Below are 25,130 nucleotides of genomic sequence, written 5' to 3' on the forward strand. Positions count from 1 at the left end.
GCACCACCACTCCCAGTTAATTTTTGTATTTTTAGTAAAGATGGGATTTCACCATGTTGGCCAGGCCGGTCTCAAACACTTGACCTCAGGTGACCCACCCGCTTCCGCCTCCCAAAGTGCTGGGATTACAGGCTTGAGCCACCACGCTTGGCCTCCCTGTTCTTTTTGTATGTTTTGGTCTCTCCTTTACCCAGTGTGATGCTTCAAGGAGAGCACATGCTGGATACGTGTAAGTTTCACATAAATGTGAAACGGAATGAATGTCACAAGGGGAATGCTACTCAGTCATTTCTGTTGCCACCGTTTTCCCTCCTTTTTAAAAACACGTGATATGAGACTTACTTCTCAAGGTGCTTGGAAGAAAGGACATTTAAATGTCAAAGTATTACCATTGTTGCTATTTAAAGAAACAAGCTTTCTAAATTTGAAGCTATTTGGTTGTGCTCTGCTCGGCAAAGCGCTGATCTAAATTATTAATATTGTCCAATCGTGATTCTCTGTCCCCTTCTCTTTCCTGCCTTTGCTGTGCCTTGTGTTTCTTGGAGAGTCAGGGAATTGGATGGGAACCCAGGTAGCACAGTGGATAAAGGCCACTCTGCAGGGCTGGGCCCACTTGCTTTGGAAACTTGATCAAACTAAGTAAGCTCTCTGAGCCCTGATTTCCTCAACTATGGAATGGGAATACTAATGCTCGCTCTTTGGTGCTTTTGTAACATTTTGTGTGATCAGCACTAAAAATCACCACTAGAGTGCCCTGTGTGGTGAGTATACAAGGCACAAGATAACTTGTGTGGTACCTATTTTTTATGGCAGTGGTGAAGAAGAAAATACTAAGGGATGCATATTCAAAGTATGATTTATGCAACATTAATAAATAACATTACAATGATTTTTAATAATTATCTTAATCCTTACCATAGTGGTATCATTTATTTTGCTTTGCGTTCATTATTACATTATTGATTTTTTGGCTGGTGGGAGTCAAGAAACATATTTGGAATTGGTTAAGATAAGAACTCCATGCTAGGAACTTGGGTAAAATTGAGGGGCTTAATGTTTTAACCAAAACCAATTATATTTCTTTATCACATTGCTGCTTCTATAAATAATTTCATATATAAAATTGGCATCTTTGGAAAAATTATTCTAAAAACTTAGGTTCTGAGGAAATTAAAAGCATTTAGCAATGTAGTCTCTCCTCCAAAGATTTGTCTGTATTTAAGAATATGTAAAAGAAGCTAATTTTTCTATGAATTCCAAATACAGTCATGCAATGCATAACAACATCTCAGTTAATGATAGACTGAATACATGATGATAGTCCCATAGGATAACAATAGCATATTTTTATGGTTTAGATATGTTTTTCCACGTTTAGATACACAAATACTAGTAATTACCTAAAGTATTCAGTACACTAACATGCTGTGCAGGTGGGTAACCTCAGAGCGGTAGGTTGTACCATATAGCCCGGGTGCACAGTAAGTAAAGTAGGGTCTGCCAACTAGGTTTGCGGAAGTTCACTGTATGATGCTCACACAACGTCAAAATTACCTAATGACACATTTCTTAGAACGTATGCCCATTATTAAGTGATGGAGGACTATAGTTGCATACCTAAAAGACATGCTTAGATTTTGAAAATGAGGATTCCGTGTTCATTTTTTTTGCTTTTTATTTTATATGAGGAGAACTGAAGTAGGTTCTTCATACTTTCGTATGAAGAAAGCACCTAGTCCATTGGGAATTGAACATTTCTGGTTACAGTTCCTGATTTGGGTGGATGATGCAAATAATGGTCTCAGATTTTGTAAGACATGGAATCTTCTACTTGGAAATACATTTTCACTGAGGGAGTTTTGCCCTTCAACTTTCACATGACATTATGAACCAAGCTTTAAAAAATCCTTTGCTTTGTTTTTAAATGACTTTGGCCTCTAAAAAATTCTTGGTCTTAATATAATTTAAATAAATGTATCTACCACATTCCCAGAGAGGAAGATTACTCTAAGCCAGACTGTGATGAAGTGTGGTCACTCTCTGACTGCTCACAGGTCTCTTCAAAGCTCAGTCATGGCAACCCCGTGGGTAAAAGCATGATGACACTGCAAACGCTTGTAATGGAACAGCAAGGTTCTGGCCTTGAACTTACCATCTGTGGAAGCTGGATGTCGGCAAGGCTTGAAATGAGAGCTTGGCTCAGACCTGCCAGCTCTTTCAGCAGACTTTCATTGTTCTGTTCTATGAGTTTGTTCTCCTCCTCTATCGTCTTTAAGTTGCTCTCCATAGACGTGATCTACAAGAGAAATAACTTGGGAATGTGAGTAGTGGAGTTTGGAAGGAGCTCAAAAGGTTTCTCCCTGAAGGAAAACGCACCAAGTGCATCTGAACACTAAGAGACGCATGCGTGCAACTTCTCGGCATGAAGCTGCAGCCCCACTGGATTGTTTGAAGTGCTGGAATCACATCCCCAAATTTTTATCTTCAGCGTAGACTTCCTCATGAATTGTAGAACTTCTCCACATGGCTGTATGATGGATATCTCAAACTCAACATGCTTAAAGCAAACTTTGCTATTTTCCCCAAACCTGCTCCATCCACTGTCTCCCTTTTCCAGCCAGCAGCAATTGAACTGTAGTACAGATCCCCCATGGCTCTTTCTTTCATACCTCACCTCCACTGGCGCCTCCTTCAAAATATCCAGGATGGGACCACTGTCCCCTCCACACTGCTGCCCCCTGGGTGCAGCCACCAGTGTGACTGTGCTGCCTTCTCATGGGTGGCCCTGTGTTTGCCATTACCCCATCTAATCTCTTCTGGGCCTTTCCTCAACACAGCCACCAAGATGAGCCTCTTAAAATGCAAGTCAGCATGTCAATCAGATGGGATTATGTTACACGTTGGCTCAAAACTGTGCTACAGTTCTGCACACATTCAGAATAAAACCCAAGGTCTTTAAAATGGCCTAAGATGCCTCGTGTGAGCTTCCCTGTTGTCTCTGAGACTATTCTCCTGTGACCTACCCCACCCACCTCACTCACCTGCGGCCACACTTCCCTTTGCTAATTCTCAAATCCCCAGACCTTTTCATGATGAGCACTTTTGCGCTTGCAGGGTTTCTTCTGTCTGAAACACTCTTTCTCCATACCTGTTTGGCTAACTCCCTCATTCCTCAAGTCTTTGCGATGGCTTTCTTCTCCCTGGGGGCTGGTGGTCCCATTTAGTATTGAAATACAGCCATTCGCCCAGCCCCCTGCCATTCTAGCATTCAACACCATGGATCATTTATGACTTTTTTGTTTATTGTCTGCTTCCTCCTTCTAGACTATAAGTCTCAGGAGGGCAGAGGGCTTTGTGTTTTTTGCTAATGGTTTTCTAGAGGAAATCCCATGATTTCTAGACAAAAGTATCAATCTGTGGACCAGATGGCCATTAATTGATGATGGCAACACTGGTCACTCTGGGTAAGGAAACCAAAATTTCAGATGGATTAAAACCCTTTGTCTTAAGCTGTTGTGTGAGGACTTCCAAGAGATCCACTAACCATGGTGGTATAAAAAATCCTGCATTTCAGAAGAGGAGAGACGGGAAGGGGAGAAAGACAGTCCTATGCTCTGTCTCATTCTTTTGCTGCTAACTTGTTGCGAGAGTTATGATTCGTGTTTTAAAAATCTTGGACTGAACCGTTGATTTCCAGGAGATGAGGCAGACATCACAAAGAAGAATGCAGAATTGAGAAATTGCTTGGGCTTTTAGGTGAAGAATTTGCTCAAGAAAATGTTCAGTAGGATTTATTCCTAATAAATACTTACACATTCAGAGGTGTTCCAAAAACATTAAATGAAAAAGTTGCTATATTTTACTTGAATTTTGAATAAAACCAAGGATTTTTACCTTTCCATCACATTTTTTTTTCTAATGTACCAGAGACTCTTTGGTTATAGGATGATCTGCCTTGTTTGCTTATGAAACCTTTGATGCCACCAGGGCAAAAACATGAGAAAGCTTGCCCACAGCTACTGAATAAATGGTAACCTGTGATGATCCACCTATTCAGAATTTTACAATAATTATGGAATCTAGAAACACTCAGCGTATTGACTCTAAGATAATATATATTTTCACACAAGCTTTAAAAAGTTCAATGTTTTGTTTCCACCAAAGATTATGGTTACATTAAGGATCATGAATTACTTTTTTTTTTTTTTTTTACCTGGGTCTGAAGTTTCATCATATCTGCTTCAATTTTAAGGTTGGATTCATTCAGTTCCTTTATTTCTTCATCCAAATGCCTAATTTCTTCATCACTCTCTATTCCTGTAAAGAGTAAGACTACCTTAGTTCGAACTGAAAACTGTTAACAAATGAGTCATTACATGTTTAATTTGTGATTTGCTACTTGAAAATGAGACTTTCATTTAAAGTGTTTTTACCAAAACAATACATAGCCAGGATTCTGAAAAAGTGGATAAGAGAAGTTACAGATTTAATTTATTGGTAAGAAAGAAAAGAGGGAGTAGAAAAGTGCCACCGTTGCATGTAGCTCAGTTATGTCCCAGGGGTGCTGCCAGACGCATTTGTAAATATGTCTTCAATTACATCTCACTGCACCCTACAGCGGGACTCGCTCCATTATACCTTCCTCACATATGAAGACACCAAGCCCAGAGAGGTTAAATGAGGCCTCAGGAATCACTGACAGAAGTTAAATAACCTGCCCAAGTTCAAATTAAGGGGCAGAGCTGGGATTAAACATCAAAGCCCTTGCATTCTCTTATTCAAAATGCTGCAAGGACAGTTTTATGCTGAGTAATTAAATATCTGTTTAGTTGAGTTAGACCTTAGGACCCATGATGGGTGGCAGAGCTGCAGGGCTGCTGGCAGGTGAATTAGAGTCCAGAGACCCATTGGCAGAGTCTTCCACATGGACATGGATGAGGAAAATGTAATTTAGGGGGAAGGACATCAGCTTGGGAGTTTGACTCCTATTCTGCAACTTGGGCAACTTACTTATCTTCTTTGTGCTTCAGTATCCTCTTCTGTAAAATAGGCATGATATCTACACTGTGAGAATGAATGCAATAAAATGTAGAGCGCTAAACATGCCACAGGCTCTCAATGAATGGGGGTTATTTCCCATGATTACTTTGTAGAAGGAGTATGACTACATTTGAAAGGTTTCAAGGACCTGGGGAAGGTAGTTAATATTAAGGGTGTGGGAAGCAGGATTGGAGGTAATTTACCTCCTAGAAGAATGAGTCTGAACCAGAGTGACAATGAAGAAGGACATGTGAACTTCCACATAGAGACTTCATAGGAGCCATTTCATGAGAGGAGGAAAAAGGGTACTTGGCCTGACAATTGGTTTGAAAGAGATCTGGGCTCTTATACTTTCCTAGGGTGACTACTTTGGGAAATAATCCATTACCTCCTGAAGGCGGATGCTCACATTCTCTATGACCCTACAATTTCTTCCTTAGGTACACACCCAAAACAAATGGTTGTACACAGGAGGCATGCATAAGGTGTACACAGCAGTATTGCTCACCAAAAGCACAACTTGAAAGGAAACCACATGCCCACCAAAAACAACACAGGTGACTCTTAGTAATTTAGTGCGAAGAGAAAAAAGTAAGCCGAAAGTTACATCACATACAGCATGATAAAACATCTGGCTATTCTGTGGGTACTTACTGCTTTATTAAAAGTAACTACTGAATAAAGTGAGCCATGCATGGATCAATGAAGAGAGTGTGTCATAAGATTGATATAACTCTGGGCTCTAAGATTTAATGAAAAAAGGAAAACAAACCAACATATAAGACTTAGGTACCTTAGTAGTTAGACCAGTTTGAATATGAGTCAACAGTACGACATGGCTACTAAGAAAACAACCAACAGTTACCCAGGACCATACTCATGGGACTATAGTATCTGGGACTCAGGATTCATTCTGCACTGGCCAGCTGTGTCTGGAGAATTGCACTGCATCTTGGAGCCCCATATTTTATTGGTTGGTGTGCTGGTACAGGGATCGCCTCTCAGACAATTGGTGGGTAAGAGTTGGGGCAGAAAGGACTGAAATATCTGGATTCTCAATGAAACAGGTATTTGGAGTGCTATCAGCACTTGAAATTTTTCTGATGTGAGCAATCGAAAACTTCCATTGCTATAAATTTCTTTGACATATTGTTTTTCTTTTCTGTCTTTTTACAGTAAAATTCTACCTCAAAGAATGCTATTTTCTTACATAACATCTGGTGAGGCAGACAAAAACCAAGGAGATGCTTGTAAAACATGAAGTGTTCCGAAGGAAGCACAAAGGGTTCTGGGAGGCCCTTCACTGGAGAAAATGCACTCCATTCAAGACTTTCAAGATCGGAAGGAGGCAGGCCTGTGGAAAACCAGCCAGCAGCTGAGCATCCAAGAGGAGGGAGGAAGCCCAGAGCCCAGGCTGGGAAGGGAGTGAGTGCCCCGTGGACAGCAAGAAAGTGAATGATGGGAGCAGGCCATGGGGACATCCTAGGAGCTTAGGTTTATTCCAAGTGCAACAGGAGCCAGGGAAGGGTTTTAGGTAAGGGAGCTGGGGTGATCGAGCTTAATTTTCACAAACATAATTTGGAGTTTTGAGTAGAGGATAGATTGGAGAAGAGACAGAGCAGAAGCGAGGAGACCCATGAGGAGATGATTGCTGGAGTCCTGGCTGGGTGTAGGCAAGAGAGGTCAAGAGAAGGGGACAGACTCAGGATCTAATCTGTAGGCAGAATTTGCAGGACTTGTGAGGGCTGGAGGTAGGGGGTGAGAGAAGAGAGGAATCGACCGAGAAGAGAGGAATCAACCCTGACTGCTTGTTTCTGCCAGAGCAGGTGAGTAACTGTAGAGCTGTCTCTGTGATATGGCAGACTGGGAGGCTGAAACTTGTAGTAGGATAAGTAAAAGTTCAATTTTGGCTAAGTTATGAGTGCTTATGAGAAGACTGTTTAAGTGACAGCCTGGGTTCTTGGTTCTGGGATTTCGTTAGGATTATGTTTCGCTGAGGGCCAATGTTCCTGAAGACACCCCAGCCTCTTAATCAAGATGGGGCTGTTTAGAAGATGCCTAATAACAAAAGATGGCTGGAGCTTGTGAGGGAAGATCATAAGATGAGATCTCAAAAAAGAAACATTATCATGGGATCTAATATGTAACAGGCTCCCTATACATGCTCATAGAATTAATCAATGAAGGAACTAATGTTTTTATTATAATTTCTGGGATCTGGGGAGCTATTTTAGCCACAGGATCAAATTCCACTAATTCCTTGTAATGTTTCCTGTTAACATATCACTTTATCTGTTTCCACAGAGTCACTCATCTGCCAAACTTCTTTCCATGCACACAGTTTTTTAGAACCTTTGGATTTCACTCTGCACTTCCAAATATTAACTCGTATGATCCTCATTTAAAAACCATGAGGTAGAAACACGTATTACCTCAAAGTATGGATGGGAAACCAAGGTACAAAGTAAGTGGTACAGCGGGGATTCAAATATAAGCTCTCTGGTTCCAGAATACGTTATTTTAACCGTGAAAATACTATCTTTATTCATAGATGTTTCATCTGTTTTGGAAGTATCAGTAAAAGGTGTGCCCTGATGTTTACAGACATAATTCTAGTAGAGTGTTGGAGTAGCTAGGTATTGCTGATTATCAAGGAAACCATATACACTATCCACTAAATTATTATTATTATTATTTTTTGAGTCAGAGTCTCACTCTGTCGCCAGGCTGCAGTGCAGTAGCGCAATCTCTGTTCACTGCAACCTCTGCCTCCCAGGTTCAAGCGATTTTCCTGCCTCAGCCTCCTGAGTAGCTGAGACTACAGGCATACGCCATCATGCCCAGCTAATTTTTTTATTTTTAGTAAAGACGGAGTTTCACCATGTTGGCCAGGACGGTCTCAATCTCTCGACCTGGTGATCCACCCCCCTTGCCTCCCAAAGTGCTGGGATTACAAGCGTGAGCCACTGTGCCTAGCCTCTGCTAAATATTTTACTTAACTGTTCAGCGACTTTGATTCTTTATATAATCCATTTATGTAAAAGCAATAGATTATGCTTTCTTTTCATTTAATAATTCTGATGTTTATTTGTTACTAATCTGTGCCTAATTTGCATACTTGGGGATTATATCATATATTATATTTTCTTTGTATTCTGTATAATTATGCAAGCTATGTATATACCTGTATAGAGCAAGTATTCCCAACATATGAGGCTTTAAGTACTATAGTTATGTTTTTTCATGTTATACAAATGAAGCAATTCTATTACATTTCAAACAAATTCTATTATATTTCTTGAGTGAACTTCTATTTTTATTTATTTATTTATTTATTTTTTAGATGGAGTCTCACTCTGTCACCCAGGCTGGAGTGCAGTGGCATGATCTTGGCTCACTGCAACCTGTGCCCTCCGAGTTCAAGCAATTCTCCTGCCTCAGCCTCCTGAGTAGCTGGGATTACAGGCGCCTGCCACCACACCAGGCTAATGTTTTTTTTTTTGTATTTTTAGTAGAGACGGGGTTTCACCATGTTGGCCAGGCTGGTCTTGAACTCCCGACCTTGTGATCCACCCTTCTCGGCCTCCCAAAGTTCTGGGATTAAGGCGTGAGCCACCGTGCCCGGCCAAACTTTTATTTTTAAATTGAGTTTACATACCAAAATTGTACTTTTTTTTTATTTAGGGGAAAATAACGTAAATTTAGCTATTTAGTTACTAAAGGAGTGAGGAGAGTTAATATCCAGAAATAAATGATATGTAACAATATTTAGGACACACTATTTTGTCACATGAGAAGAGCTAGAAGGAGCTCCTAAATGCAAGACCATATACATAGATCAATTATCATAACTTCTGCTTGTTTCTACAAAGCACAGAAGGACTGGCATTCTTTCTTATACAGATGGCCTAATTTTATTATCAAGAGCTAGTAAAGGTCTTTAAAAATTAACGTGGCAATTTAATTATGGCAAGGATGGAGAACTAAGGATCAATTATTCTAAAATTAATGTACACATTTTTTGATATAGACCTTCCATGTTTGAAATGGTTTGTACATCATATTCCCCTAAAATATTATCTAATTCAACTAATTGCATGAATGATTTATACCTAGTTTAAATTAACATAGTATGCTAAAGGTAAAGCCATATGCACTTTGTATTTCATTGCAATTTGATTTGATGTTTTTAATGTCTGAAGGTGTGTTGGTTTACATCTACTTTAAAGATCATCCAGAAAACAATTATTGTGGCCACACTTTAAGGTAAGGGATCATGAAACACAGCATTGTTAGAGCAGACCCCCAAATCACTTTAGGTCCTTCTTGGCCTTCAATGAACCACTGACCTGAATTCAGGTGGGCTTTTTCTCATGCAAAGTCATTGTAGGTTCTTAAGCTTTACAGAGCATCAGCTTCTACTTTCTTGGATTGTAAAACGTGTATTTTTCCAGTTAGTTACCTGTCCACATAGAATGACTGCACCCTGACACTTGTCAGTGGGTTCAACCCAGCTCGCTGCTGCTTTATATTCTTTGAAAGCTCAGCTGAAGATGCTGGACATATAGGGACCCTTTGAAGTGTATGTGCTCAGCCCTGCTGCTCCTGGGTCTCTGTGCAAGTCTATTGCGGGTTCAGACAGACCACCTGCTGCTGGCCCCCCGCAAAGCTCTATCATAATTTGATGTAATGCCGCCAGATAACTGTTTTGTTTTTATCTTTCTTAGGAGTGGCCTTGTAATTTATATTCTGTTTACAGTATGGATGGTAGTGGTGTTCTCATAATGAGAACTCATAAGAAATATTTTCTTCATGCACTGGGTTCCAGAAGGAGTTTTGCTCTGAGTTTACTTACTACCATGTGATTCACATGGCGATTATAGCTTTCTTTTTTGTTGGCTTCTAAAAGGCAAGGTCAAATTTGCAATCCTTATTTACCCAGCAAGAAATGACACTTCACACACGTCTTAGTGTCCTCAGGCTTGCTCCGTCTTGCATTCTTTGACTTTCCTTTGTCTCATTTTTGAATTAATTTTTTTTTGAGACAGAGTCTCACTCAGTTGCCCAGGCTGGAGTGCAGTGGTGCTTTCTTGGCTCACTGCAACCTCTGCCTCTGGGGTTCAAGCAATTCCCTGCCTCAGCCTCCCGAGTAGCTGGGACTACAAGTGCGCGCCACCACACCGGCTAATTTTTTTGTATTTTTAGTAGAGATGGGGTTTCACCATGTTGGCCAGTATGGTCTTGATCTCCTGATCTCGTGATCTGCCTGCCTCGGCCTCCCAAAGTGCTGGGATTACAGCCGTGAGCCACTGTTTCTGGCTGAATTAAATTTTTAACCAGCATTTTAAAAAAATGTCATGTAGCTTTGCAGTCCTTATCCTTTAAATACTATTTGAAATAGGGAGATAAATAAATACACATTAAATTGTCCCAATTTCACTGCATATGTACTGAGAGGTATTTAGGGAATGGGGAGTATTTCCAAGGAGCAGTCAGAACATCTAGTGAAAAGCTCTTTTACTGAGCATGTGAATGTTGGAAAGACTGGAGGAGGCAGGCCTGTCCCCAGCAGCCAGGGCTTTATTCCTTCTCTCCATGTACACTCCCCTCCTTCGGCGCTCAGGGGTGAGGACCCACGGAGGGAGAGCATCCCCCACAAGGACCGCTTTAAATAAGGCAGATGAAGGCCTCAGAAGGAAACAGTAGGAAGCTCGAGTGCTTTCCCTCCCTTGGATACTGCATATCTTCTTTTTGAAAATCACACATACAAATTAAAAAGATTGAGCAATGCTTTCAGGGAAAGTAGCAACAGTGAAAGTCCTCAGCTCAATTCTAGTCATGTGCCAAAGATACCATCAAATAAAGTCTCCAGAGCAAAATAATTGCTCTGTCATTGTTTCTCAAATGGTTTGGAAAGATCTTTGATGGAAAACAACACAGGCCCCAGATAATGCTCATTAGAAGTCTCAAGAAAATGCATTCAAGAATCAAAGGAAAATTGGAGGATCCAAACAGAGAACTCAGAAACTGTATCTCTGAACTCGGAGAGGGGATTGACACTAAGGAAATATCTAGGGAAATGTAGACATAGGTAAAGATCTGGATGCTAAATCCAAACTTTCCAGAATCTCTATAAAAATATCATGTTGAGCACAGAAGAACACAATTGAAGGATTCAAATACAGATGCCAGAAACTGCTTCCTGAAATTTTATAGCAGATTTATACCAGAAAAACATGCACGTATACACACACACGTACAGACACATGAGAGAAAGAGAACACACACATGTGAGAGAGACTGAAGGACACAACTTCCACTAGTGTATCTTTGTTGTTGTTGTTTTGTTTAGAGATAGGGTCTCTTGCAGTTGCCCAGGCTGGAGTGCAGTGGCACTATCATATCTCACTACATCAGCCTCGATCCTGGGCTCCTGGTCTCTACAATCCTCCTATCTCAGCTTCCAGAGTAACTGGGACTACAGGTGTGCCCCACCACACTGGGCTAATTTTTTTTTGTAGAGATGGGGTCTGGCTGTTTTGCCCAGGCTGGTCACAAACTCCTGACCTCAAACAATCCTCTATCCTTGGCCTCCCAAAGTGTTGGGATTACAGGCGTGAGCCAGCATGCCCTGCCAACCACAAGTGTATCTTAATCCATCATACCCCACTGCCTGACTTTCTCTGTTGGAGATCACTCCGTATTTAAAAATAAGGAAGACACTAAAAAATTGGTTTTTAAACAAAGTTATAATTTTAGTTCAAATCTGAGGAAACCTTTCTTTTTCTACATTAAAATTATGCTTCCCACCTAGAGAATACTTTGACACATGGAACGCTTTGGGGAGCCAGGGTCTACACCTGGAGGAGGTGGTGACAGCCAGCCCTGTGCTCTTACCCCCAGTTGCTTTGAGCTTGATGGTCATGAGTTCTTCAGAAACCTTGCCCTTTTTGATAGCTTGTGCATTGAGAGGACATCCAGATAAGCTGTGAAAATAGAAATTGTACTAATGTATGAAATGTGTATGATTTCTTATAAAAATTAAAATGTTTTATTCACAACCTACTATTTGTGTTTTTGCTGCCGATTAATTACATTATAACCCACAGTCTCTTTGTAGAGAGTAATGAATACATACCCATTAAAGCAAAGGCCAAAGGCCCTCAAATAATGTAAAATGTTTTGCTTTCTTTCCTTAAATCAAGGTACAAATAGTTACTGCTGATACACAATTATTATTTAATTTATTTTGTTAAATTGCTATTCATCTGCATTCAAGTAAGTTCTTTTGTTTAGTAGTGGTTACTTTATTTTCTGTAAATGTGAAATTGTACATATATATTATGAATAAGAATTGTTCCCAATTAGTCAAAATTCCATGAGTAATAAAGCAGAATCTAGTTCTTCCTGCCTTTACATAAAGTGTCCCTTGACCTTTATAGAATGACTCAAATTAATACAAGCCAAAATAAAGCCCTACCTCACGCCCCCATGGCAAATTCAGTTTGGTTATGGGAATGTTTTTAATTTTTTTCTTTAACTTTTACAACATTTTTCATTAAAAAAAATCTCTACCCTGGAAGGAGAATAAGAGGAGGTGCCACAAGTGTATTCAGATGCAATCACTGCAGAGGCAGTCTATTACATTGCAGTGGTGTTTATAACCCTTTCCATTGAGTAGTGGCACTCTTCAGCAGGGTTTCTTTCCCTTAATGTCATCTGTTTTATTTAAATTGCACCAGCATGATAAATGACAACATTGAAGAAAACTTGTTTTTCACCGTTTATGATCAGATAATTTTGTTGTTCTATCCAGCCATTAATTCTTTTGCAATCTTGCTGTGTTTTCGTAGAAACAATTTTTAGATCAAAATAGTGATGATCATAATCAGTCATTTAAAGTCTTTTTTTCTGCAGAAAGTTAGTTACAACTCATCTATAAAGAAATAATTTCACCCTGAAGCTTGGGACATTTGGCAGAGTGAAAGAAAATATTTCTGAAGCAAAGCCCTTAATAAATGTGTGCTTAATTACTGTATTTTTTCAAGAATACTAATTATTCTACACTGAGTCTGTGAAATATAGAAAATAATAGACATATACTATTACATATAAATAAAAGGTTATGCAGTTTGCCTAATTTGATAAGCTATACATTTTTCTACACAGAAAAAGAAAATAACAAAAAGCACAAACTCAACTTGGAAACTCTGTCTTCTATTTTCAGAAGCTTCTCACTGTCAACTGTGGCCTATAAAAGTTTCATTATCAAAGACTTGGAACCAACCCAAATGTCCAACAACGACAGACTGGATTAAGAAAATGTGGCACATATACACCATGGAATACTAGGAACCAACCCAAATATCCAACAACGATAGACTGGATTGAGAAAATGTGGCACATATACACCATGGCATACTATGTGGCCATAAAAAATGATGAGTTCATGTCCTTTGTAGGGACATGGATGAAACTGGAAATCATCATTCTCAGTAAACTATCGCAAGGACAAAAAAACCAAACACCGCATCTTCTCACTCATAGGTGGGAATTGAACAATGAGAACAAATGGACACAGGAAGAGGAACATCACACTCCGGGGACTGTTGTGGGGTGGGGGGAGGGGGGAGGGACAGCATTAGGAGATACACCTAATGCTAAATGACGAGTTAATGGGTGCAGCACACCAACATGGCACATGTATACATATGTAACAAATCTGCACATTGTGCACATGTACCCTAAAACCTAAAGTATAATAAAAAAAAAGTTTCATTATCTGTTTTATGGGGAGTTTGCACATCTGTCTTGTTTTATGTCACATATTGTATTCTGAGAAAATAATCATGAATACTTATTTAGTAAACTGGATATTTAAAGGTGACCTTCGGTAAGTCCATTTGTAACATAATGGATATTAATACCTCATTAGAACTTCTCTGATCCTCACCCTTAAAGGATCTACTCTGTTCAGACACATGCCAGAAAACTTTCAGGTGACACAGTGTTGTGGAAAAGTTAATGAAGCGTCCATCCATAATTACATGACTTAGAAGCAAAGAATATAGTTATGACAGAGAGGCTTTGCTTCCAAAATGCCACTTGATTTTGTATCTTCCAATGTAGAGATTTCATATCTTCCAGGATGTAAAATGAATCTTAAATTAAAAAAAAAAAAGGGCAGGAAAAACATTTTAAAAGTCTTTTTTCCTTTTGAAGGCAGATTTTAAGAGGCTGAGGTATTTGGCTCCATATTGGAAAGGCAGAAAAAAACGTGGCTTATATGGTTTTGACCAAAATTACCATTCTATTATGACATATTAAAGGATTTTTTTTTTTTTGAGGCAGGGTCTCACCAAGCCACCCAGGCTGAAGTGCACTGGCGCAATTTGGGTCACTGCAACCTCCACTTCCTGGGCTCAAGAAATTCTCCTGCCTCAGCCTCCCGAGTAGCTGGGATTATAGGTGCACACCACCACATCTGGCTAATTTTTGTATTTTTGGTAGAGACGGGGTTTCACCATATTGGCCAGGCTGGACTCGAACTCCTGACAGCAAGACATCTGCCCGCCTTGGCCTCCCAAAGTGCTGGGATTACAGGCGTGATCCACAGTGCCCAGCTGCAATTTTAAATTATATCTTCATCTGCCTTCTTAAAGCAAAATGGCAGGTGATACAATGTATGTCGTGAACATAATTGCTTACAATATATTATTAATAAGTTTCAATAAAATCTCAAAGATATGGCATAGCACTAAATGAGTTCTGTCAATCACAGGATTTCTGATTTTAAAGCTACAAACATCCATAATTGTGTGTGTGTTTTAACATATCACTTGTCTTCTCAGATTGCTATTTTTTTCAAAGGGAAAATTTTGTCACATAGAGATTTAAAGCAAGGTTTGAAGGTAGTTATTATATAAATATAATATGGATATAGTGTGTGGGTCAAATTGTTCTTAAACGTCCTACAAAGTGTGTTTTGTAATTATTCCCATTTTGGTTGAGAAAAGTCTATGCACTGGCGCCTGTGACACCTCAGCTTGGTGCCTGGCCCATGGCGAGGACCCATCGTTAAACCTTAGGGGAAGTGGGATGACACTGGCTCTCACGTGCCAACCTGCATTCAAAGCAATTCCATAACTTCCCTGTGCTTGTTTCATCTTCTGTCAACTGAGGATAATTATAATACCTATAGCTCACAGGGTTTTGCAAAGGTTTAAAGGAATAAACCATACAAGTTACTTATAAGGGTGCTGTCTGTGGGCAAGAACCCTGAATACGTGTCAGCTATTTCCAGGTAACAAGTGATGGGAAAGAATATGAACAACCTCAGAGATTTCAGATTCAAAATACATAACATATAAAAGCCAGTTGTGAGTTATATTCCAAGTCATATAAGTCATCCTGCATATATACATATAGGCTTAATATTATCTTCACAAACAGGAAATGAGATCATCTGTGTTGAACCCCTACTGTGTGCCAGGCATAAATGAGGCGTTTTGCCATATTATTCCATTAAATTCTACACATAGGCCGGGCACGGCGGCTCACACCTGTAATCCCAGCACTTTGGGAGGCTGAGGCGGGCAGATCATTTGAGTTCAGGGGTTTGAGAACAGCCTGACCAACATGGTGAAACCCCGTCTCTACCAAAAATACCACAAATTAGCTGGGTATGGTGGTCCCAGCTACTTGGGAGGCTGAGGCAGAAGAATCGCTTGAACCTGGGAGGCGGAGGTTGCAGTGAGCTGAGATCACACCACTGCACTCCAGCCTGGGTGACAGAGTGAGACTCCATAAAAAAAAAAAAAAAAAAAAAAAAAGAAATTCTACGCACAGAAAAGAGAGAACATTTCACCATAAAGAGAATACCCCACATAAAATACAGTCTCTTAAATATTTGAAATCACAAGAGAAATTCAATTCCATTAAATTCTACACATAGAAAAGAAAGAGTATTCCACCTTAAAGAGGATAACCCAAATTAAATCCAATTTCTTAAATATTTTAAATTGCAAGAGAACTTTTGAGTCAAGAATGCTGAAATCTGAATTACCTTTGTCTAAATTCTTCACTGCTTTCCATCTCCTAGAAAATAATAACTTGGAGGCTGGGTGCGGTGGCTCATGCCTGTAATTCCAGCACTTTGGGAGGCCGAGGTGGGCAGAACACCTGAGGTCAGGAGTTTCAGACCAGCCTGACCAATATGGCAAAACCCTGTCTCTACTAAAAATTAGCCTGGTGTGGTGGCATGCACCTGTAGTCCCAGCCACTCAGGAGGCTGAGGCAGAAGCATCATTTGAACTGGGAAGGCAGAGGTTGCAGTGAGCCGAGATCGAGCCCACTGCACTCCAGCAGGGGCAACAGAGTGAGACTCTATTGAAAGAAAGGAAAGAAAGGAAGAAAGAAGAAAGAAAGAAAGAAAGAAAGAAAGAAAGAAAGAAAGAAAGAAAGAAAGAAAGAGAAAGAAAGAAAAAAGAAAAAGAAAGAAAGAAAAAGAAAGAAAGAAAGAAAAAAAATAGTACCTTGGCATTAATATTGCAACCTGTATTTTTGAAATCAGAATTTTCTTTTTCTTATTATGAAATACATAATATGTAAACAGGAACCTATGATGTGTATTTGCAGTTAAAAGAATATTCTTTTTTTTAGAGATGGAGTTTTGTTCTGTCACCAGGCTTGAGTGCAGTGGAGCAATCATAGCTCATGGCAGCCTCAAACTCCCAGGCTCAAGCAATCGTCCTGCCTCAGCCTCCTGAGTAGCTGGGACCACAGGCATGTACTACCACCAATAAGCACTACTTATTTACCCACTCCACCGTTAGCGGGCACGAAGGTTGTTTCCAGTTTCGAGTTAGTAGAGCAACACTGCTCAGATGTGGTCAGACAGATCTCCGGGTTCTCATATGCAGAGATCCTCTGGGCATAAGTCTGGGTGTGTGCTGGGGCAAGTGCATTTGTTCAGTTTTCAACTTGACTCTTTAATTTGCTTCTTAAAGTGGCACTACCAGTTGCTCTGCCACCTACAGAGTATGGGAGTATCTGTTGCTCCACATCGTCACCAAGCCTTGGCATCATTTAAAACTTCTTCACAATTTTTAAAGATAACTTCATTATTGCTAACTGAGGGATGTGCTCACCACAGTACAGCATTAATATTTCATTGGCAGTATCAACATGGATATTACTGAGGTCATTACAAGGAAGTCAAGCTACTGTACAGTAAATGTGCCATTAGGCACACTTGATTTGTGACTGAAGTTCCTGAATATGAAATAATAATTCAAACTCAGAATAAAATAATGTGTGCTATTGTGGACATAGGTCTACATTTGAAAACCATCAAAAAATAAACCACTTGAAAAAGTCAAGTTTTCTCCATAAACAGGTTTTACTGAATATTTAAATATCTTTAAACAAGCATTTACTGGAAGGCTTTATTTTCCGATATCATCCATATATATCTTTAGAACGGAGCAAAATCTCAAAAATCCCCAATTTTGCTCAATGTTTACACTGCTTATATACAAAACATCAATGGTTTCCTAAAGCTTCATTGGATTTTAAACCAGCATCATGTACAGTGGCCCAAAAGACAAGACAGGACCCCACTGATGGGAGAAATATGTAGGGAAGATTCTAATCCTTTCCTTTAGGTGGAATGTGAACCAAAAAGCTGGACAAAGATCACTGTTGCCCAGCAAAGGGCTTGGTTGAATGCATGACACTCGGTGGTAAAGGAATTCAGTCACTGGGAAAGTATAAAAGAGTTTCTAGATCTCCTGTATCCTGCTGCACACTTTGCAGTCACTGTGTCATTTTCTTGCTCGCTGCTGTGGATGAGTCACATCCTCCCAGTAGCAAAATAACTACAATTTTGCCCCCAAATTGAGCCAGTCCATAAGACAGAGGGAATGCTATAAATATGTAAAGTAAAAGTTTGCAATTACATAACACAATAGAATAGATATCACCACTTGGAACTGAAGTAAACCATTAAATGATTGAATGTTAAGAAATAGCAGCCTAAGCAATATTTTAGAATACAAATAAAACCAACTGTACATTTTCTAGAGCATTTCAAAACTGTGTAGTAATTTTAAGAAATAGAGAAAATAACATTTTTCATTCTTCATGCTCATCCAATATCTATATAGCAAGACTTCATGTTATGACATCTCAACTGCTACAGTGAACAACCTTTAGGGGGTTGTTCACAAGCCTCTCCCCCAGGCAGCCTAGGTGACAACCGATCACAACACTACAGCAAAAAGACAGAAAACTCACGTTACCTTCGGTGGGTGACAAAAACATTATTTACATGGCCCAGCCCATTGCAGCCTGGCAAGGGACAATGCGGTAGCTCTTGCTTGTTCAGTTTCCAGGAGAGGGAGGCTCCGTTAAGAGGATTTTCCTTCTGTCTCTTGGCAGCCAGAGGACAGCCAGAAGCTGTGCGGTGTGATGTGTATTTACCTGATATGTGACCTTGGCCATCACACCCTATCACAGGACATCTAGAGAGAAAGCAGAGACATCACCAGCTGGGAAGAAGGCAGTGATAGTCCTATGCTCTCCAGAGAACAAACCATGCAATTATAGAGTTTTAATAAAAGATAAGTTTTAATAAAAGATAACTAGCAAAACAGCATTGCATAAGCAGACTCTGAGCTACGCGATTTTCATGCATTATCTCACTTGATATTCGCTACAATCTACTGGGTAGAGAGTATTATTATCCCATTTCGTAGATGAGGAATAATGAGGCTTAGAGAGCTCAGGTAACTTGCCACCCATTTGGAGCCAAGTTCATGCCCACACTTTTTAGGTCTAGAGCCAACTACATAAGGACTATGTTATGTTGCTTCCAAAGGCCAAAGGTATAACATGTTAACTGCCTTAACAGATGCTACATAGCACATTACTCATAGAATTGGAATTTGAGTTTCTAAATGTTTAAATATTGCATTTAGAACTGTTGTTGAGAAAACAAATTTCTACATCTATATCTGCATTTATCATCCATGACCTTTCTTAGAGGAAGGAATTCAATTTAGATATAATTTCACCTTAAGCAAAATTAAAGTTTCAGGGGAAAATGCTGCCATATTTATCATTGTATAGCACTTCCACAATACTACTTTCCTTTAAAACAATTGAGAAACGTATGAAACTGTTACTTTTTAAAACAATCTTTTGCATTATCAAAGAGCTGTGGAAATGTAGCTATAAATTGGGAACTTTTCTCAGACCACCAAATAGCTTGACTCTTGCTTATATTTAATAGGGTACACCTTCCCTGAAACTCAATCCGTGTTCAATTGCATCCCAACAAAGGTCCCTCCCATTTTACCGACAAGAGACAGCTGACCCCCATGTCTCAACTGTAGCACTTACTTCAGTTCAGGGTCTTCTTTTTCTTCCTTGGTAGGGGTCATTTTGACACCACCTTTCCTTGCACGAGGGCATCCGGACAAGCTGAAATAGGGACCCGACAAAGAACAAAACAAAATTATGTGATCTCTCTGACTGCTGCCGACAAGCTCATTTCCACATCTCAGAAATAAGATCAGTCCTACCTTCTGTGGGAAGCATAGTTTCCAGTCACATGCCCCGAGCCATCGCAGCCTGGGGTTGGACACCTGGAAGGCACAGGAAGAGAGCATGGGCCGAGAGGTTGTAGTAGGGGGAGTGGGGGTCACACTCAAGTTATTTAGGTTCTTCGGTAATCACATTAATGTTCCAAGTCTCTGCAGTTCACATGGAGGGAGGCGTGGTCACACAGCCAAATACAACTAAAAACAATGAGCTGCTTTTGGTGTGAGACTGTTTCTGCTTAAATATAATTATCTTTTGGTTAATAATCAATTTAAATATTTTTTAAGGATATATGACTACTGAGTGACAATGGATTAGTTGTTATTGTACATTCTTTATTTTTAACCTCATACAGAAGGGACTTGAAAATCAGTCCACAACTTATTGCTGGGCTTCTGTCTACATCATGCAAAGTTCTTACCTTTTATGTAAAAAGAAAAGTTTTCCAAATTATTATTATTATTGAGACAGAGTCTCGCTCTGTGGCCAGGCTGGAGTGTAATGCTGTGATCTCGGCTTACTGCAACCTCCAACTCCCGGGTTCATGTGATTCTCCTGACTCAGCCTCCTGAGTAGCTGGGATTACAGGCACATGCCACCATGCCCAGCTAATTTTTGTATTTTTAGTAGAGGCAGGGTTTCACCATGTTGGCCAGGCTGATCTCAAACTCCTGACCTCAGGTGATCTGCCCGTCTCAGCCTCCCAAAGCGCTGGTATTACAGGCGTGAGCTACTGTGCCCCGCCTCCGAATGATTTTTATGAATAATTTATTTTCTCTGATATGCTGTGCGACTATGATAATCCATTGATTTCAGATGAACAACAGTGACACATGTGAACTGCAGAGACTTGGAACATTTATGGGATTATCAAAGAACCTCAATAATTTGCACCTGGTCTGTCCTGCTTCATGGCCCAAGTTAAACAGTCTTTGGGGGAAAATCCATCAATAACTATATCAACAATCAACCATTAAATTTGGAATGAGAAAAGTGAAAGATGACAGGGAATCCAATTTCTACTAGGAATGCTGATTAGGAATAAGTTTCAAAATATTCTTAAATATAAAAGTTTACGCAGACTTTCACCTTTTTGCTGTCTTTTTAGAAAATCCCCAATGCAAACAAAAACTAGAGGGCATCACAAAATACTTAATTTTCTGAATGCACACTGTGGTTCAGATCAAATTTCCATTTGAGAAAAACAATAATCCAAAGAAAAATGTGTTTACTATCCCTTTCCTTAAATTCCATTCCCCTGAACTTTCACAGAATGCATTTATATTCAAGCTTGAGTCAGAAAATAGGGAACAAATGCCTTTTTTTTTCTTTTTTCAAATGTAATATAAAATGAGCACACATCTCTTCAGGCTAACCAGAGCAACCTGCATTGAGTCTTTTATCACCATTTAAAGACATAATATGTATCTTCCATTATAAGAAAGTTTTACATGCTAGTCTTTTTCTATTAACATTTCTTAGTAAAAAAGTGGTTTTATAGCATATTGATATGGAAATATCTGTGCTGAATAACCGTTTTTGGGCATTCTCCATGAATATCTAAACAAGAGGTCAATAAAATGTCTCTTTGATTTTTCTTGCATGGAAGAAATTTTCTTGTATGGAAAAAACGTATCTATGGAAAAAACCAAAGACATTACTTATTAGATAGCTGTATAAAATATTAAATAATGAATATTGCTATAGGATCTCTCAATTTACATGTTTTCAGTGCATTACCAACATTTTTCTAGAAGCAAGTTTTTCAGAAAATATTTAAGAGACCCAATAGCTATAATTAAGATGTGGCAATGTAGAAGTTTACAGCAATTCAGTAAGATGTTTTGGTACATCTCACTTTTCAGTCTGTTAATTATTAGTCTCTACTTACTACTTATATTTTAGTGTAGAAAAATGCCAGTCAATAAAATAACTTCTAAAATCCACACTGACAAAGTAAATCATATTTTACACTGAAAATGAGAAAAGTGGCCAGGCACGGTGGCTCACATCATCCCAGCACTTCAGGAGGCCGAGGCGGGCAGATCACCTGGGGTCAGGAGTTTGAGACCAGCCTGGCCAACATGGTGAAACCGTGTCTCTACTAAAAATACAAAAAGTACTCGGGCATGGTGGTGCATGCCTGTAATCCCAGCTACTCAGGAGGCTGAGACAGGCAATCGCTTGAACCTGGGAGGCGGAGGTTGCAGTGAGCCGAGACTGTGCTGTTGCACTCCAGCCTGGGCACCTGGGCAACAAGACCAAAACTCCGTCTCCAAAAAAAAAAGAAAGAAAATGAGAAAAGTATATTTCACAGTTTATTTTATTATTTTTGGTACTAAGATTCCAAATTTTCGTATCTGTCCATTATCACATCTTCTTTCATAAACTTAGTTTTTGGATAAAAAAATTTCAAACAACTTAAAAAAGTGAAAGACTAACAAAATGCTAAGAAAATATAATACATGAAATGTTACATATGTTTTAGACACCAAACGCTGATGCTGCTGTCTACACATATTGTTTTACCAGTAGATGTAGTAATACTCATTTTTTCTAACACTTTATTATTTGCAAAAAAATTTAATTAGTTTTATTTAATCCTATTTCTTTATCTTTTAAAATTTGTGCCCTATCATATTTTTAAGGAGGTAAAAGGTAGATTATAAATGTTTATTGTTCTATACATAATATAATAAGACATGAAAATAAACAAATGAGAACTTTGTATTAAAAGAAGATGAGCAGGAAAAATGAAATCACAAAGTAAAAGTTAATATACATGTGACTTTGAGATCTTGTAGATGAGGCAGGAATGAGCCCAAACTGTTTTTGGCACCCAAGAGTGAAAGGCAGTTGTACGAATCAAAATACCCAGCAGGTTAAGGATTATGCAATTTCTTTAAAATTAAATGGCAGGTATGCTTTGGGACTCCTTCACAGGTCTGATTTAATACATAGATTCTGAAATTTACAGAAAAAAGTATTGTGTTAACTATTACATCACTCTTTTAAAAATTATTATAAAATACAAAGCCCCCGAAGCAAGCAAATTAACTAAATTAAATTACAGTGATTTCGTTTCAGTCATCCCAGCGCTTTAGTAAGAAAGTGCCTTTGCTGTGATCCTGGCAGGCAGGACATACTGCTTGTTGCTGATCACTTGGGTAATGAATGGGCACTGAACGAGAGGGTCCTACCGTGTGGATGAAGGGCAAGCCGGCCACGCTTCCCGCACTTACTTAAGCTCCTGAGAGTTGGCAGCCATGAGGGATTTTAGAGTCTTATCTGCTAAAGGACATCCAGAAACACTAGAGAGGGATGAGGAAAAAAAAACAACACAACACTGACATATACACATCTGAGTCAAATGGCATCCTGAGTCGTGAACATACGTTAAATTATTGGTGACAGGGGATTGGGGAAAAAAAATAACTGGCTTTGAATCTGGCTTTTCTCTTCTCGCCAGTCTGGGCTGGTGGCACTTCAACTATTTCTCAGATTTTCTGTTTATCAAATGAATGACTTTAGCCCAATGAGACCCCCCAACTCTAAAGCTCAGGGATGCAATGATCACCCACACACAGAGTCCGTTCCTGCTGCACAACCAGGTGATGGTGCTTTTCCAAAGGGAAGACAAATCCCATCAATGGAGATGGTGAGTGGAAAGATTAAAGCAACTCCTTTGCACTGTTTAATCTCTCAAATGCCTCAATTTGTTATTTGCCCAGGATTGAGGGTATTACTTTTCCTGGGGCAAATGGTCGATTTGAGTCACTGTTGTATTTATTCCTCATTCCACATAAGTCTTCAAGCCACACAGAATCGAAGCCTGACATGAGCTCAACTTTTCACTTATAACCCAGACTACAGGATCAGAAAACCATTTTGACCAAGAATCATGATTTTTATATCACATAATTTTATTTCTGAAAAAGAAAATAAACCAAAAACCCAACCAACTCACTCTCCATTTCCTGCTTCAGATAATACATGGATAGAAAGGGTGAGAATAAGTATTTAAAATAGAACAAGACCATGAAAATCTGACTGCACATGAGGTCACTGGGTACCTGCGATGAGATGCATAGTTTCCTGTCACGTGGCCACTTCCATCACATCCTGGTGTTGGACAGCTGAGTTAACAGAAAATACATCATTAGAGTCAAGCGCATTTTCCAGGTTCATTTCCTCTGCCCAGTAGATTACGGAGGAGGTAGCTTCTCTGTGCAAGATAAGTTAACACAGTATAGGACATGCAGAAGCTAGTGTATCAAGGATTTATATTATATAAGAACCAGAGGACTACCTAAAAGAAAACTAAATATCATAGCATGATGAGTTACTTCCTTAGGTATCTGTTTCAACATCACATTCTATTATTTGATTCCATTAATGTGGGAAAGTGATGTCCTAGTGATGTTGTGAGTTAGCAATCAAAGATGTTTTAATTCATTTGAAAAATGTATATGTTGCCGGGCATGGTGGCTCACGCCTGTAATCCCAGCACTTGGGAGGCCGAGGCAGGTGGATCACCTGAGGTCGGGAGATCAAGACCAGCCTGACCAACATGGAGAAACCCTGTCTCTTCTAAAAATACAAAATTAGCCAGGCATGGTGGTGCATGCCTGCGATCCCAGCTACTTGGAGGCTGAAGCAGGAGAATCAGCTGAACTCAGGAGGCGGACATTGTGGTGAGCCGAGATTGTGCCATTGCACTCCAGCCTGGGCAACAAGAGTAAAACTCTGTCTCAAAAAAAAAAAAAAAAAAAAAGAAAAAGAAAAAGAAAAATACTTATGTTATAAAAAATAAATATTAGAAACCCAAGCTTTACTGTGATAGCAGATCTTAGGAACACCAGCACCCATTATATGACATATTCCAGAAAGAAATTTTTGTGAGTTTTTAAGAGCAAGGCAACCTAGTAACTTTATAAACATTTTAGAAACCACTGAAAATCTTTGACTAAAATGTAAACTGATATTTTAGGTGGGAAAGTTGCTGACAGTATGAAGCAGGCAAGAAGTTTAGTCTGTAAAGCATTCAAGCAATTTCACCCAAAGCTTGAAGCCAGCGAAGACAATTGCTAATTCACCATTAGCCTAAGAATAGGCTCTCAGGTCATCTGCCAAGAATCTCACTGCATTAAGATGTGTGTCCCTGCATTTCATTTTGTCTCTGAACCTGGTCATGTCCTGTCCACCTTATGTGTGTTGTAAAAATAATGTAATCAGCTACTTAGGAAACTGAGGCAGGAGGATTGCTTGAGCCCAGGAGTTCGAGCCTGCAGTGAGCTATGATTGTGCCACTGCACTCCAGCCTTGGTGCCAAAGTGAGACCCCATCCCTAAAATAATAATAATCATGTAAGAAGGTAGTTAGTTATCCTCAGCAGTTTTCTTCCACAATTAATAGATTCCTTGGTTTCTCAGTCATTTAGTTTCCTCTGATGGTGTTTGAAAGTCATTTGTAATAAGCAGGTGGAC

The 25,130-nt window shown here is 39.4% G+C and overlaps 1 protein-coding gene across 6 annotated transcripts in view; it reads right to left on the reverse strand.

Moving 5' to 3' along the window:
- Positions 1-25,130, reverse strand: part of ST18 (ST18 C2H2C-type zinc finger transcription factor) — a 110,430-nt gene that overhangs the window by 3,269 nt on the left and 82,031 nt on the right. For all 6 annotated transcript variants that reach the window (XM_030794932.1, XM_030794929.1, XM_030794934.1 and 3 more), the window contains 8 exons: positions 23,718-23,780; positions 22,887-22,955; positions 19,626-19,688; positions 19,444-19,524; positions 18,342-18,563; positions 11,938-12,026; positions 4,214-4,317; positions 2,153-2,296 (listed from right to left, as the gene is read on the reverse strand). In XM_030794932.1, coding sequence (XP_030650792.1) covers positions 2,153-2,296; positions 4,214-4,317; positions 11,938-12,026; positions 18,342-18,563; positions 19,444-19,524; positions 19,626-19,688; positions 22,887-22,955; positions 23,718-23,780 — 835 coding nt within the window. The remainder of the gene's footprint in view (positions 1-2,152; positions 2,297-4,213; positions 4,318-11,937; positions 12,027-18,341; positions 18,564-19,443; positions 19,525-19,625; positions 19,689-22,886; positions 22,956-23,717; positions 23,781-25,130) is intronic.

The sequence above is a fragment of the Nomascus leucogenys genome, chromosome 16 (genome assembly GCF_006542625.1).
Source record: "Nomascus leucogenys isolate Asia chromosome 16, Asia_NLE_v1, whole genome shotgun sequence".
NCBI lineage: Eukaryota > Metazoa > Chordata > Mammalia > Primates > Hylobatidae > Nomascus > Nomascus leucogenys.